The sequence below is a fragment of the Ischnura elegans genome, chromosome 9 (genome assembly GCF_921293095.1).
Source record: "Ischnura elegans chromosome 9, ioIscEleg1.1, whole genome shotgun sequence".
NCBI lineage: Eukaryota > Metazoa > Arthropoda > Insecta > Odonata > Coenagrionidae > Ischnura > Ischnura elegans.
The window spans coordinates 75038962-75056032 of record NC_060254.1 but is presented as its reverse complement, the minus strand read 5'-3'; the positions used below and the strand labels follow the sequence as shown (position 1 = coordinate 75056032).

Here is a 17071-nt window from a genome sequence, read left to right as displayed (position 1 = left end):
CCCATACTCAAAATGCATGTAAACAACAATAAATGCAAATAATTGTGCAATATTGGATTGGATTAATCGATTAGAAAGGGTAGATGGCACACTAGCACATGACTTCATCTAACACACAAAACAGAAAAATATTCAATACAATTTTATGTACAAGAACAGCATATTAAAGACAAATCTTTCAACAAATTAATGAAAATATACAATGACACAGCAGCACCTGCCATGTATTACTCTACTTTTTTACCAACATTAATACTCTTCCATGATTAAAAAAAATAATTCAATCATTATGATTATATAAGCTGGTACCTTCCATGAATTATTTCATTTTCAAGGGAGAAAATATCCAAATGCCAACTTTTTCGAAACATCTCCCTAGAGTTGTTCTTGAAAAAGACTCAACATCATCATTTTTCTTCGATATTTTTGATTGTCTTTCAAATTACAGCCGTTAGAAACTGAAAATATTCCCGAATTCCAACAGATTTTGAAGTTTATTTTTAACTCCTAGGTAAATTTCTCTTGAAAGATTTATCCGTGATCTTGACCTGCATGTTGATATCTTAATTTACGTGAGAGGGAACTAATTGCATTGGCTCTCATCCTCAATCTAATGCTTTATAGCACATACATCTTTCATTTCTTATGGCACACTCATGGTCACTAAGAATGAATCTTTATATCCAATATCTTGCCTACGCTGATTTACTTCAGTGGAGCACATACTTTGTGATAATATTTCATAGGTACATTTCTGCCTCAGGGGGATGGTATGTGCAACTCCAATTATTGTTAACATAATTTAATCAGTGTATGATAAATAAATAGGAAGATTAACCAAGAAAGTTCTCCAATCGGTTAAATAAGACAAGGCATGAGGGTGCATGAGAGAGATACTCACAAATAGGCTAGCTGATTGTAGAGAGTTGGCATCATAGGCAGAGAACCTTTGATGATGAGAAAAGCTAACTAAGAACTTAAAACATCACTGTTTAAAGTACAATTAATAGAGGCTACATATTAAAGACCAAATAATACCAGTCTTTGAGTACATTCATATTTTATTTCTTCTTGCTATGGTGAATGATAAACTAGAGCTCGTGGTTATCTATGTGTTCTCCTGAGACCTCTAGACTCATAACAACTAAATATCTACAATGCTGGAGTAGTTAGCACAACATTGTAGCATTATTCATCTACCCATATCAGGGTTTACGTTCTCATTTCTATGTGCTCAAGCAATCGTTGCCATGAACTTTTCTGATACTTGAATTTTTGAAGCAGATATTGCCTCAATAAATCGAAATGCTTTACTTGATTGCTAAGTTGCCAGCAAACCACACAATAACATACTAAATATATACCTCACCAGAGGCATGATAAAAAATAATGGAGTTAAATTTTCAATCACATATTACACCAGTCAAATTCAGCAAATCTCTCTTTCTTGAAGAATGAACTTTAAAGCACCTCAATTTACGCCCATATGACCTACTCTACTGCCTTTGATTAACTTAAAAAACAGCAAAAATATTAAACGAACAAGAGGGTAGCCATCTAGAATACCAGGAGCTTTCAAAAACTCCATAGGAGGTCAAGATGTACTCTATAACTTATCATTGTACGTGAAGAGAATAATTTTCCTATTATTGGCTGCATTTGAAACTAAAAATGATTAGTTTTGCATAAACCTTGGCTATGAATGAGCACTTCTTTGCAATTCTGCATGCCAGCTGTTTTCTAGAAAACATTTACATGCTCAACTCAAGCAGTTGACTAATGATCTACCTAAGGGCAGTAAATGGATTGATATATTTCCATATCAGGAAGAAAAATAATGATGGTAAGTCATACCCTTGTTTTGACTGGAAGAAACAGGTACATTGATTGAAATTGTCATCAATGCTCATATAGCATAAATGTTAATGGTAGCATTTAATTTGTACATGGTAGTTAAAAGAATAACTATCAGCAGAATTCACGCTCATTTAAAAATCAAACCTCAATGCATTTGAGTTTTGACACCATTTCTAGCAAGCATTGAATTCCGAAAACCTTGTCATCCAGCGTTAATGTAGTGCATTTTAATAGTCCTGCCTCTTGATCCAGCAGAGAATGTTGACCCACGCAAATGCGCATGTGCCCACGTAAATGACCCTCGCTGCAGGGGGGATCCACAAGAAATTCATGGTCTGGGCAGGAAGCCAAAAGACGCAGCTTGTCTGAAAAATGAAGTTTTAAAATCGAGTAAATTACAAATAATAATCGTATGCTTTCAAGCATCGATGATGACAGCATCATCACTGGCGAAGAAGTGATACAATACTAATGGTCGTACACTGGGTCGGATTAAGATGATACGAGGCACTAGCCTATTCCACTCGAGAGGCCCTTTCACCTCCCATTGTACAGTAGATTCCGGTTAATTGGGACATATCGGGACTTGTGCTCTTTGCCCCAATTAGACGAACTCTCTTTTATGTGGGCATAAAAAAAGTTTTAAATTGTAGAAAGAAGACTAAAGAATATTAATAATGAACCAAAGTTTATTCAAATATTAATTTAATTAATAAATCAGCGAGTTTAGCTAATTTATTATCATTTTTAAGGATTATAACATTTTTGTTAAAAATATTTTTCACAGCCTCGGGCGACGCTTAATGAATGTCTTTTATGAATGAAGTCCTATTAAAGAAAAGTCCTATCCTCTTGCGGATAGTATAACAATAAGAACTTTCAAAATAGGGAAAGAATAGGAACATTTGTGAAAAATAAGAGTATGTAAATCAAAGGAGGAAAATATAAAAAAATAGTACTCTGAAAACAAAAAAATTTAATTTCGTTGTGAGTGTAGAGTCAATGTCGCCGACTCATGGCCCAATAAAGCGGCATGCTGTCCCAATTAAGCGGAGCATACTCTGAGATATTCCTCTATTGGGTTCTGTTCTTCAAGATCTGCCCTTATTAAGCGGCTGCCCCAAGTAACTGGTGGACCCATTAAACAGAATCTACTGTATAATGTTTTTATGAAATTGCATTGTTGTTCATCATCCTGTGTGGGTCAAATGTTGCAACTCAATTTTAACCCACTTTCCCAATAGCAATGAAACTGAAATTTTCATAATAACTCAGAATCAGATGACACTGCAATACTCTAGCACTTTTTATTGTGATTTTAAACAGTCAAAAAACCAGCCACCAAAATCTGATGGCAGCACTGTGATCATTTGAAGGAACGAGAATGAGACGGAGTCGTAATGACAAATTTGTTCACAAATTGAGAGTTATAGTGGAACATGTACCCAATGTCATTCGTTGAATATGAAGCAAATAATTTAGAGGCAGGCTCGTAGGAAATTATTTTTATTCTTTTCAGTTTGCATGAGATAATTTTCGAGTATAATTGCATGGGTTTATACCTAAATTTATCAGTAGACCATTTTTCACACTGAGAATATTAAAAGGACCTGAGCTCCTCCAGTGATAGATTAAAAAGTACACCTTGTTGCATTTCACACAGTACATAATAAAAAAACTCAACCAGTTTCGACCTTTCCAGGTCATTATCAAGAGGTGAACAAAAAGTATTTTGTTCATCTCTTGATAATGAACTGAAGAGGTCAAAACCAGTTAGTTTTTTTCATAAATACCGTGTTGAATACAACAAGGTATCCTTTCTAATCTATCATGTCACTATTCCACAAAGTGAACTCGCAAACCATTTACAGTGCAACCTCGATAAAACGACACCCCACGGTGCACCAATAAACACTCGCTATAGCGAATTGTCGCTTTACCGGAGGTGGTGCAAATAATAGCCAATATACCTCATATTACTCCTTTATTTTTATTTTCTCGCTTAGACCTGTTTGGTGTTTTTTTGGCCATGGTGTGTTCCATCAAATGCTTTCTATTCATGCAACTCATGGACGTGCGGGTATGCTGACGACTGCTTTCTGCCGCCCGAGGAACAAAAGAAGATCAAGCATTCGCGAATGCTAATGCCACAATATTTTCACCAAAATTAACTACTTATTTATCGAACGATAGTTTACCACATAAATTTGACACTGAGCACTCCATTAACTTCATTTCTAACAGATCGCTAGCAATTACAGAGATTAAGGAGTCTTGGTGTAAGTTTTTCCGGTGGTGAAACCCTCGCTATGGCGAGAGCCAACACCAAAAGGGCCTCGTAAAAACGAAATTTTTAACATGCTTATTATAGGATGAATTGACGGTGCATCGGCTATCTCTCGTAATAGCGGGGGTCTCGCTATAGCCCGTACTCGCTTTAACGAGGTTCCACTGTATTTCAATTCCTCCAATGATTTTACCATTTGAGAATGCACGACATTGTCTTGGTCATTATCCACTGAAGCCAAAAAGGAATCTGTTTTTATCTGAAGAGATTTGGAGAATCTCTTCCCATCAATTAAGAATCTGGTTTGTTATCCCAACACATGAATTTGTTGAATACTCTTATTTAAGAGGGAATCAAAAATATCCCCATTATAACCCTAATATCATTAGGAGTAATTACTGTGCGTGGCTCGTTAGCAAAAAGGGCATACTTCACTTCATGAAAGGCAGTGACTTCCACACTGCAAAGCAGGTCTAGTGGTAGACTATTAATTGATAAGGCACGTGTAAAAATTGGAAATTATTGGATAAATACTGAAAATCTGAGTACCGTATATCTCCGAATATAGTCCCCCCTTTTTTTCCAAAAATGGCCGCGGAAAAGTAAGGGGGGGGGACTATAATCGAGTGTAATCCAGTTTAGCATACTAAAGGTGACCATAAAGTTATAAATAACGGCATAATGGCTAATGTTCTCGTAGTCTTTCTATTTGAGTATATTTATGAGGATTATAATCGGAGATATTAGTAAATACTGCCACGTTTTACCGGAAATTAAGACAATTTTTACCACAAATGTTGTACAGATACGATTATTCCGATTCAAATAGCATATCGAATATGCGTTTTCACGGAATCCATCGGGTAGCCGCTAATTTTTCTTGGAAAAGTATTATTAGAATAATTCAATCGACACTGATCACTTAATGACGCAAAACAGTAAATAATTAAAATGAAAACTAAACACACTATCATTACATTAATCGAACACTAGAATTGAATCAATAGTATATGTACCCGTCGCTCATTTAATAACTACACGATTTAAATAATTGCGAAAAATAAACAGATAAAGTGAACCTTTCGTGACGATTTAGCATTTCATTGCGTCCGTAGCTACTACGTCCATGTGCCCGTGCGGTTCGTGTTTACAACCACTCACAACCACTGTCTTTACCGCCTTCGCAGGACAAGAATGCGCAATAGGTGATGCATTTGTTTCTGAAAAGGCGCAATAATCGACGACTTTAAACCAGAAGCGCCGGCATTACTGCATTTGATCGAAATACAGCGACTCAGCACCGAAAGTGTAATCAATTTATTGAGGAATATCTTCAATTCGTCAGGGTAAATAGGATCGATAAATTACGTCGCATAACGTTTCGCAATTATTTCCGCGATATTTTCTTTATTAAAAATAATTTTACGTTCAACAGTGAGGTGATGGATCAAGTAGAAAGATGAGGATCAATCGTGCCGCAGATTAGAGGCCTTCAAAGACGGAGTTTCGATGCCAATTTAAAAATAGCCGTTGCAGAATACGCCGTAAATCATAGTATTAACAGCGCTTGCAAAGCGCTAATACATCGCGGAAGTCATTTTGGGGGTCTCGATGCGGCAGATTCAAAGAATTAGAGGAAAATATCGTCGAATTTGTGCGCAAATGCAGAGCAGAAGCTCTTTGTGTAACTTATGCAATGATTCGCGACGAGGCATTGAAAATTGATATAATTTTTTTTCAGTTTTAATGTTTGTTGGAAAATGTTTATTTCTTAATTTTATTACTTTGACATTTGTAAGTCCTGTAGTTTAATTGTTTTGCTTAGCAGGCATTTGATAGCAATATTTTATAATATTTATAATTTATTTAACACAATTTTATTTAGATTTCCTAAATTCTTCAGGTCACTTGGATTTGTGATGACTTGATGGGTGTGTTACACTGGATCTAAGGAAGTTTCAGGGCCAAATGCAATACTGTTTATGGGCTTTAAGTTAAAGCTTATATATTGACATTGTCTGTAGTAGTGATGAGCGGAACTGTGATTTTCGGATCACTTCGTTACCTGTGACTGCTACTCATCAGTAACGGTGATTCTTAACTGTGATTGCGATCACCGAGGTGAATCACTCTTTAAAGTCATCGGTGATTTGTGGCGCTGCTATTCCTGCTACTTTGTCCAATTCCAAGGAATGAGCTCTTCTCAATAGGAACAAATAAACTTATAGAAAGTTGTAAAATTAGACAAAATATTTTTTTGAGGGAATAGTTCTGATTCCGAGTTTATATTACAACAATAAAGTAAATTTGATGTGGTAGAAGAATTGATAAGGGGCAATCATTTTTTGTACGTATTTATAATCAAACCATCATAATTCAAAGCTTCAGCTGTATATTTCGCACAGAATGTCTTATTTATCATTAAATATGAATAAGACGTCGTTATTTTACTGTTGGTAGCATCATGGTAGCTGCCGAAGCTAACTTCACCGTATTCACAGTCGCAGTGATTTCGAGTATTTGGTGATTTAGTCACCGGCAGTGATTTCGAGCATTCGGTGATTCAATCACCGGCAGTGACGGGCAGTGATTTCGAGCATTCGGTGATTTTGTCACCGGCAGTGATCGGCTACTTCTATTCAATCACAGGTGGCGATATATCGCATATCACTTGTTAGTAGCCAGCGCTATCATCACCGAATCCAGTGATTGAATCACCGATCACGGTGATTTCGAATATTGAATCACCGACAGTGACTGCTACTTTTCAGTAACGGTGATTCAATCACAGTTAGCGATATATCGCTCATCACTAGTCTGTAGTCATTTGGAAATCAAAAATATTAATAATTTGTGAAGGTTTAAAAAATAAAATAGCCTTGGGTACTTAAAAAAATTTCTCATTTCTTCATTACATCTGGTTAAGGAACTATAAATTACTGATACATGCAATGGATCACAACATGTTTTAGGTATAGTTATTTTGTTGTGATGGAAAATATGTGAACAGATTTGTTCTTAATCTTCACAGAAAATAATAGTTTTTATCGAATCTAGAATCTTAACTTGCTAACCACAGAAAAATTGCCTTCCTTTACTGAATACAGTTTCTTCTCCTGACCTTCCTTATTATTACAACAATGTAGTGTTTATGGTCTTGGAGTATAGGTCATGATTTAAATTAAATACACAATTGGCCAACGTTTCTGAGATTTATTCTCCTTCCTCAGGGCTCTTAATTATAATGAATGTTTACAAAGAAAATAAAGAAAATAAATTAATTAAGTGGTTACAAAAATTTTGAATACAATTGTGCAGTACAAATTCATTGGTAAATTAAAAATTGTGAACAGAATTAAACAACATACCTGTGATAGAAAATTTTCGTTACTAGGCTAATCATGGTTACTAATAAATATTGATTCATTTGTTAACAAATGGTATCTAAATTATACTAAACAATTCTAATTTCGATGAATTAAATAATAATAAATTTTACTTAGGTGTTCGATGTCCGATCTTTTATTGCAACTGTTATTTGATTTTGATATGTAAAACATTTCTTGAAATAATCTTTTCTTAAAATTGGTTTCTATGTCTAAAATTTTGGTGTTCTCGAAATCAAAATGATGGCTATAGTCTAGACTGTGATTTGCAAGAGCAGAAAGAGTGATTTTATTTTTTATTGATGATTTGTGCTGGGATATTCGGTTTTTTAAATATTGAGAAGTTTGACCAATGTAACAACTATTACAATAATGCACACTAATAAAAAACAATGGCACTCCACCTAAACTGTATGGTTTAGTGAAAGATCATAAACCAAATATACCTCTAAGACCAGTGGTAAGTTTTGTAAATAGTCCTACATATGAATGCGCCAAATTTATTGCAAAAATTCTTACACATCTATCCTCAGACAAATACAACATTAAAGACTCCTTCCATTTTTTCAATAAAATTAAACAACAAAGAATTCCCCTAAATTATATAATATGCTCACTTGATGTAAAATCATTATTTACGAACATACCACTAGATTTATTAAACAACATTGTGATAGATAATTGGGAAGTCCAAAATTATCCAATCATACACTTCTAAACAAAGAAGAATTTACTGAATTATTTGATATTGCTGTTAATCAAGGCTATTTGCAGTATAAGGATCGTCAATATCGAATGAATGATGGAGTACCTATGGGTTCCCCGGTGGCGACCATATTAGCAGACCTGACTATGAATCACCTCCTAGACAATATTATCGCTAAATTACCATTTAATATTCCCTTTATTTACAAATTTGTTGATGATTTATATCTAGCATTACCCAGTGATATACACGAGAACACAATTTTAAATTATTTCAATTGCTTCCATCCTAAATTACAATTCACAATAGAATTTGAAAATAATAACACACTCCCATTCCTTGATATGTTGACAATAAGAAATCAAGATGGATCCATAAGTGTGGATTGGTGGAAGAAACCGCATAAATCAGACAGATATCTAAATTTTCAGTCTCATCATCCTCTACGACATAAAATAAATATAGCCAATACACTAAAATTTAGAGCGCTAAATCTGAGTGATAAAATTTTTCACAAAAAAAACTTAAAAATAATCGAGGACATTCTAATAAAAAACAATTTTCCAAAAAGACTCATTCAATGTATACTACAAAAAAACAACGCTCTATGACCACAAACACAGAATTCACCAAATAAATTAGCTTTAACAAACACAATAACGTCCCCATACCGTGGAATCATTTATATAAATAAATTATCTGAACAACTTACTAGAGTTTTCAAAAAATTAGATTATAAAATTGCACACAAAATTTCTAACACGCAAAGCAGACTTCTGTACACAAAAATAAAATCAGAAACCCCAAAAAAACTAAAAAGTAACATAATATACCACATACCATGCCTCGATTGTAATAGTTGTTACATTGGTCAAACTTCTCAATATTTAAAAAACCGAATATCCCAGCACAAATCATCAATAAAAAATAAAATCACTCTTTCTGCTCTTGCAAATCACAGTCTAGACTATAGCCATCATTTTGATTTCGAGAACACCAAAATTTTAGACATAGAAACCAATTTTAAGAAAAGATTATTTAAAGAAATGTTTTACATATCAAAATCAAATAACAGTTGCAATAAAAGATCGGACATCGAACACCTAAGTAAAATTTATTATTATTTAATTCATCGAAATTAGAATTGTTTAGTATAATTTAGATACCATTTGTTAACAAATGAATCAATATTTATTAGTAACCATGATTAGCCTAGTAACGAAAATTTTCTATCACAGGTATGTTGTTTAATTCTGTTCACAATTTTTAATTTACCAATGAATTTGTACTGCACAATTGTATTCAAAATTTTTGTAACCACTTAATTAATTTATTTTCTTTATTTTCTTTGTAAACATTCATTATAATTAAGAGCCCTGAGGAAGGAGAATAAATCTCAGAAACGTTGGCCAATTGTGTATTTAATTTAAATCATGACCTATACTCCAAGACCATAAACACTACATTGCCTTCCTTTACATTTTAAAATGTTTCCCAAAACTGAGGTCTCAAAATTGGGGGGGGGACTATATTCGGGGGGGACTATATTCGGAGATATACGGTATATTGCACCCCAACAGCAAATAGACCTCATTTAAAATTTATAGAGAATAAGCTCTTATAAAAAATTTTTTTTAAAAAACCAGCCTTTATATTTAGATTACAGGGGATGAGCAACGTTTATATATGACACAAAGCAAAAAAACTCAGTGACCCCGAAAAACCAAAAGTGACGTATTAAAAAAGTCACTATATTTATTAAATTTTCAGTGAATGGTAAGCCCCCTATGTTTCAAAATGCCACCCCTATGCTTTTAAATTGTCAAAAGATGGGAAATTTTATGGTGGATAACTTTTACTGTGGTCGCAAAACACGAAAATCGACCATTTGGAACTTCTTAGATCAAAAACATGTTTTGGGGGGCTATAGGTTGACTGGGGGGTGGTTAAAGGGGGGTTGGAGAGAAAAAGTTATATTTTCATGTATTGTCATCGGAAATGAAGAAGTGTGCAAAATTTCAGCGTTTTTGCTTCACAGGAAGTGAGTCAAATTTGAGTTACAAGATTTGTACCAGACAAACAGACAGGTTGGTGAGTTGATATAAAGGCTGGAAAAAGTGATGCAAGTATTTCAGTGATGGCTTACCTTAAATGTTGGAATAAGCTTATTCCGGCATTCTTCAAATAAATCGCTTTTCCTTTCCATAAGACTCATACCTGCGAACGAGAAAATTGTATGCATGAGCAACCACGAGCATACATAAGCATAATTTCTTCATTACTTTCTCGGATGAATAAATGAAAATAATGGCCGTACTGTATAGGCACATCTGCAAAATTTGGGAGTAAACTTACATTTACAGGCAAAGGTGTGCCCTCTAACGTCCTTTTGGCAAATTCAATCAGGGTTCCCACTCTAACTAAACTATAAAATTCACGGTTTTTTTCCAGGTTTTCGCGGTCTAAATCGCGTCAAATTCACGGTCTGTTTGATGAGCCATTTTAGGAAGAAATATTGATCTCATAAAAATCACTGGCCGCACGTTAACTAAAAATATAGCAAAAGCGATAAACGCCAGGAATGGAAAACACAGCGATGAAAGTGCACTTACGACATCGCCTATTGTTAGCAAAATTTAGGGCCAGCTGAAGGTTGTGAGTGAGAAAATGGAGGGTGACAGGGAAGTGAAGAGGACTCATTTCTCGCCAGGGTTAATGATCACTTTGGTTAACCCTTTCACTGCTGTGGACGTACCTAGTACGTCCGCACGGCAGACTGCTGTGGACGTTCTTTTTCTTCTTCCCTGCCATGCGCTCAGCACTTTCGCCGAAGCACTTCGAAGGGTCGCTAATCCGCGACCCTATCCTCGACCAGCTAACCCACGCTGGACCGTCTCCTCGACCCTACGAGCAGGCAGCCTACCTCCCGAAAAGTGACCGCTCTGACTGCAATTTGAAAATCAATCACTCAATACGATCATCAAAAACTTATTGTTTTCATCGCACTCCTGCCAATCATGCAATCAAGTACGTCTTTGAACCGTGTTTCTGCGATGAAAAATAACGGTTTTGTTAACTTTGCTAAAATGGCCATTTTTCCGGTTGTCCGCAGCTACGTTTCTAGAAAAGTTAACAAAATCGTTATTTTTCATCGTAGAAACACGGTTAAAAGACATGCTTGATTGCTTGATTAGCAGGATTGCGATGAAAACAATCATTTTTTGATGATTGGATTGAGTGATTGATTTTCAAATTGCAGTCAGAGTAGTCCCTTTTCGGGAGGTAGGCCCCCCGCTGGTAGGGTCGAAGAGACGGTCTTGGGTGGGTGAGCTCGTACAGGGCCGCGGATTAGCGACCCTTCGGAGGGTGTACCACACCCATCCTGGAAGTTCCTGCTCTATGGGCCCAGGAAACGCATTTTAACATTTTCGCCGCATGTGAGGAGTAGGTTTTCGGAGATTGAACAGCAGCAAAAGGGTTAAAGGTCGTCCAATCACAGCCTTAAGGTCTGTGTCGCCATGACACAAGGAACAATATTTTCGCTTCGAATATACATTTGCAGATAAATGCGTGGACGTTATCTGCGAGTGACTGACCTATTTTTATTTTGATCCATCAATCGTAGATCTAAAATCAAGTTTTAGAGGTTTTTAAGGTTTTATGACGAATTTCACGGCTATTTCCAGGTTTTTTCACGGTGGACGAAATTCACGGCTTATTCACGGTTTTAAGGTTTTCACGGTTGAGTGGGAACCCTGTCAATAGATTTGCTGATAAAATTATTTTGAAAATGAGCTGAATGATAACACCAATAATTATTATGCTCTGAGTCACCATTGAAATCACCATTAGAAATCACTTCTGACTTTGGTTGAGCCATGTAGGAAGCAAGGGGCTGTATAGAGGAGGCCCAATTCCATCCCATAGAAGGATGATTTCCTTTGCTACCTCAGTTGCATTTCAATCGGTTTACAAAAATGATAATGCGTGGTGATCAGGGCAATGCCATACATTTTTTTCCAATAATTTGCAGTACAATGTTTGTAATAGCGAGGAATAGCATTCACCATTTATGCATTTGATAGATCACACCATTATATCGTTGCTAACGGCTTTCGGGACTAGCTGCGTGTTGCGCTTTGTCGTGCAAGCTTTTGTGTCCATTACAGGGCGCATCATCAGACGATGAATGAAAATTCATCGCCTGATGATGCGCCCTGTAATGGACCCGAAAGCTTGCACGACAAAGCGCAACACGCAGCTGCACCCGGAAGCCGTTAGCAACGATGCCTCTCACTGCAAAAACTTACGTTCAAAGCACACCATTATATATTTATAAATGTTGGTTGAAACTCCTAATTAAACCTTAATTTCCCCGTGAAACACGGATCAGTTTGTTCGTCAGTGAAGCGAGTGGCGACTTTTGTAAACTCATTTAATAATAATAATAATAATAATAATTTATTTCACCGATTGGCAAGAGTACAATTGCATGGCTACGTCATAAAAAAGCTAATACAAATATCAAATAAAAATACAATGATGATGTGTCATCAAGATTTACAATTTACATGGAAACAATAAAAATAATTTTTCTAAATACATAAGAATTGATGAAATAAATAAGTACAATACAATAGTATGGACAAAATAAGATGTCACAACTAGCATCATGGAGATTATCATAATTACAAATTATCTTCCATATATTCGGAAATGCTGTAATAGCACTTTTTAGAGAGAAGGAGTTTCAGCTTGTTCTTAAATACATAAATTGAGGTGCAATCTTTTATTTCATCAGGGATTTTGTTAAATATAGCCGTGGCTGAATGCCTGGGACCCTTTAAACAGAGGGAGCTGGAGTACTGCTTGTGGTGTATATTATTACTTGATCTTGTGTGGTGATGGAGGAAGGTGGCATTAGAAGGAAATTTATCAAGGTTTGCTTTAATAAAGTTGGCACATTTAAATGCGTGGTGGTTTACCACACCTTATATCCTGTCTGATGTGAGGCACGATATGGTGGAAGTTCTTAATATTAGTAAAATTAGACATTGCAATATTTCCACTGAGTTTTATTATGACACTACACGTTTCGTTGTTACAAACACTTGATAACGTTGTTTGAAATGACGAAGCACATGGTGTCATAATAAAACTCAGTGGAAATATTGCAATGTCTAATTTTACTAAGGTTTACAACACATTTAAAGGCCGACTGCCGGCCTCAGTGGCGGTGGGGTAAAGTCCTCACCTGCCAAACCAAAGGTCGAGGGTTCGAGTCCCACCTGGGTAAGTTACCCTTACCCAGGGCATAGATGTTTGTGCATGTTCAATAGGGTAGCTTCCTTCATCAAAGGAAATGAAAGGCATTGATTGCGATTCATTACCCAACATTAAGGTACATATTCATAATATACAAATTATTTGGTTTCAGAAATCCCAGTTTAGACGAATGTTCATGGTCAATTTTAACCATGTTTAAAAAGGGCCAGATTGGCGCCCATGCGATGCCACTCCACGTGACGTCACAGGGACTTAGTTTCTATACGAGTAGATAGGAGTTTTTTATCGTCCGAGATAACCAATGCATGCATGAGGCACAGAGCTCAGGTAAACATGCCTTAATAATCACCTATTAAAATTGCCTATGGTCGGAAAGTTTCATTAGCTTGATAAGGTATTAATAATCCTTATTTAAGCCAAGCGCTACCAGCTAGCAGGGTATTCTGCTACCTGCTAGCAGCCTGCATCTCAGCAGTGCATATATCCTTGCCCCAAGGTCACATCACATGGCGACAGTGGGAATCAGAATGACGTCACATGGGGTTTTCCCAACATTCCTACTTAGCCGTCGCGTTTTCCGCGCTTGAAAATTTTCACTTTTCATTTAATGCGTAAAATAGATATCGTCATTAAAAAATCTGTAAGCGTGAAATACGTACTCCAGGAGTAATAATCTTTCAATTTAGGCAATAAAAAAATAATAGGAAACCACCCTTTTGTTAAAATGTTATCTAATACCCCAATGTAAAGGCCGAGTGGTGTTGTTTTCAGAGGTGTGGAAATAAATAAATAAAACTTGAGGATCTCTTTTGCAATGTTCACGGTATGAAGGATGAAACGGGGCAAAATTCCCAAGCTAATACTATAATAATAATAATAATAATACTGTTATTGGTCACAGAAAAGATATGTATATATGCACATGTATAAGGCCCATCAGAAAAACAACATAAAAAACTAATAAAAAATAAAACAAACTCACCGTATATTACAATACGTATATATTACAGCAATTGCAATGCATCCTCAAAGAATACATCAATTGAATAATAAAAATGATCTAGAAGACACTGTTTTAATTTGGCTTTAAAAAGGCCAGGTATGATTTCCTCTTTGAATGCTTTGGGTACTTTATTATAAATTTTAATACTCATATTGATAGGCCCTCTACTGTAGAGAGAAAGATTTTATTGTCTCACTGTGACCTCATTTCTACTTTTTGTATGATAATCATGAATAATAATAATAATAATTTATTACTCCACATTTGTTTTTACATCTTAATACAATGAAAAAAGAGAAGGAGCTTTAGGTGTTCTCGAAGGTCATGGACCAGAATTGAGCCACCATCAATTAACAAAAATGTATGCCAATAACATAATAATGCAGTACATGATACATTAGTTTTATGTAAATAACATCAAAATAAATTTTCAACTTTTTCTTGCGAGAAGAGCCAGTCTTCAGCAAGTCTCAACATGACATTTGTGGTTTTATTTTTTTAAATTTTAGCGGGCAGTAGATGAAATAAAGAATAGGATGTGAAGGATGTGGCTGCAGGATGCGGAGCATGATTTGAAGGCAATGAGAGTTAAAAGATGCCGCGAGAAAGCAAGAACAAGAACTGAATGGAGGCATATAATAGAGGAAGCCAAGGCCCACATTGGGCAGTAGAGCTGCAGATGATGATGATTTCAATAAAATTCAATATCACTTATTCTGCTTAATATCAATGCTGACCTAAACTGTGGCTAAGATATGTGGATGACACCTTCGTTATTTGGCCCCATGGAGAGAAATGCCTACAAGACTACCTCCGGCATCTAAACGCCCAACATCCTGCTATCCAGTTTACGATGGAAGTAGAGGACAACAACCAGCTCCCATTTTTGGACGTCCTAGTCAAAAAGAAGAAAAACAGAAAACTAGGACACGCTGTCTTTCGGAAGAAGACGCACACTCATCGCTATCTTCACGCAGCCTCCCATCATCATCCAGCTCAGAAACACTCAGTGATTTCCTCACTAATGCGACGAGCCTACGATATCTCCGACGCCGAGTCCATATCATCGGAGAAAAATCTACTCGTAAAAACACTGAGACGGAATGGCTACAGTGGACAACTGGTCCTGAAAAGGGCCGCTGAAGCGGAAAATCGAAGAAAGAAGGAGTTAAACGAAGACGTTTTAACATCTAATCAAAACACCAATGAGAAGGAGGATCAGACGGAAGCAAGGGCACACGCAGTAATTCCGTTTGTATCTGGCACCTCAGAGAAGATTTCTAGGATTCTACGACAGCACAACGTCGTAACAAGATTCACTTGTGTCACCAAGACTGGCGATGTGCTACCGGGTCCAAAAGACGTTTTGCCGCACGACATTCAAGAAGGTGTCTATAAGGTGCCATGTTCATGCGGCAAAGACTACATAGGAGAGACATGTAGATCAATGAAAGTGCGCATCCAGGAACACAGAAGGGCCACAAAAAAAATAAGCAATTTCAGCTCTCTGCCATTGCGGAGCATGCATGGAGCGAACCCGGACACCAGATACTGTTTGACGAAGCAACAGTTGTTGCAAAAGAAAATAAATATTATCCCAGGCTAATAAAGGAGGCTATCGAAATATTCAAGACACCGGAAAACATGAATAGAGAAGACGGCTACCCTCTCCACAGTTCATGGAAGAGGGTCATACGAGAGAAAAGAAGGTGGACCAATCAGCATCCAGCATGAAAAATTGGCGCCAAAAATGAACTATATAAGTCAGCAGAAATTGAATCCCGACATCGACCTGAAGACGCCGGTTGGAATACCGGAGAAACTGTCGTCATAAAGAAAAATCCACCCGGTGAAGCCCAGGAACATGGAGACATCAAGTAGTCATAGTTATTTAATGAAAAAATACTTCAAATGCGTACTCAATATGCAAAGTTTCAGTTGATGTGGAATACCAAGTCAATTTATACATAGAATATTAAGGCTTCACTTGGTGGAACCAAATATCTATAGTGTGAAATAAATGACTTATCATTAGTAATGTTCCACAAAAACTATAATTGTTCTGAGCCTGGGTTACAACTAATATATCAATGGCTAAGTTCTAACAGCACATATCTCAAATTCGGCCGGTTTGGGACAGGTATCTTAAGCAAAGTGTAATAACATTAAAAAATAAAATACAAGCAAAGAACAACTCTTTATTTGCAAATGAATGCTTCTTTTTCAGTTTTATGAAGTTTTGGTTTTTAATTTCAGTGTGCAAGTAAAAGACATTGTTTTTTGCTCTCCAGGAAAGTTGCCATTTTTGAGATATGTGTTGATAGAACTTAGCCATCCATATAGTCATTATCAAGGTAATTATTGATTAATTAAGTTATCATTAAATAACCTTGATGATCAGTGGCGTAACTAGGAATATGCTTTGGGGGGATGAGATGGCCTGGGGTGGATTGAAATACAGCTTACATCATTTTGGCACTAAAAATTTAACTTTAAGCAGATGCAGTTATTATACGTCAAAACTAGAAAATAGTTTATGATATTTT

The 17071-nt window shown here is 36.1% G+C and overlaps 1 protein-coding gene across 2 annotated transcripts in view; it reads right to left on the bottom strand.

The window, feature by feature from the left end:
• The window catches only part of LOC124165140 (mpv17-like protein), a 28759-nt gene that overhangs the window by 6259 nt on the left and 5429 nt on the right, over nucleotides 1–17071 (bottom strand). For both annotated transcript variants that reach the window (XM_046542444.1, XM_046542445.1), the window contains exons 5-6: nucleotides 10383–10453; nucleotides 2056–2222 (exon numbers count right to left, since the gene is read on the bottom strand). In XM_046542444.1, coding sequence (XP_046398400.1) covers nucleotides 2085–2222; nucleotides 10383–10453 — 209 coding nt within the window. In that variant the 3' untranslated portion in view covers nucleotides 2056–2084. The remainder of the gene's footprint in view (nucleotides 1–2055; nucleotides 2223–10382; nucleotides 10454–17071) is intronic.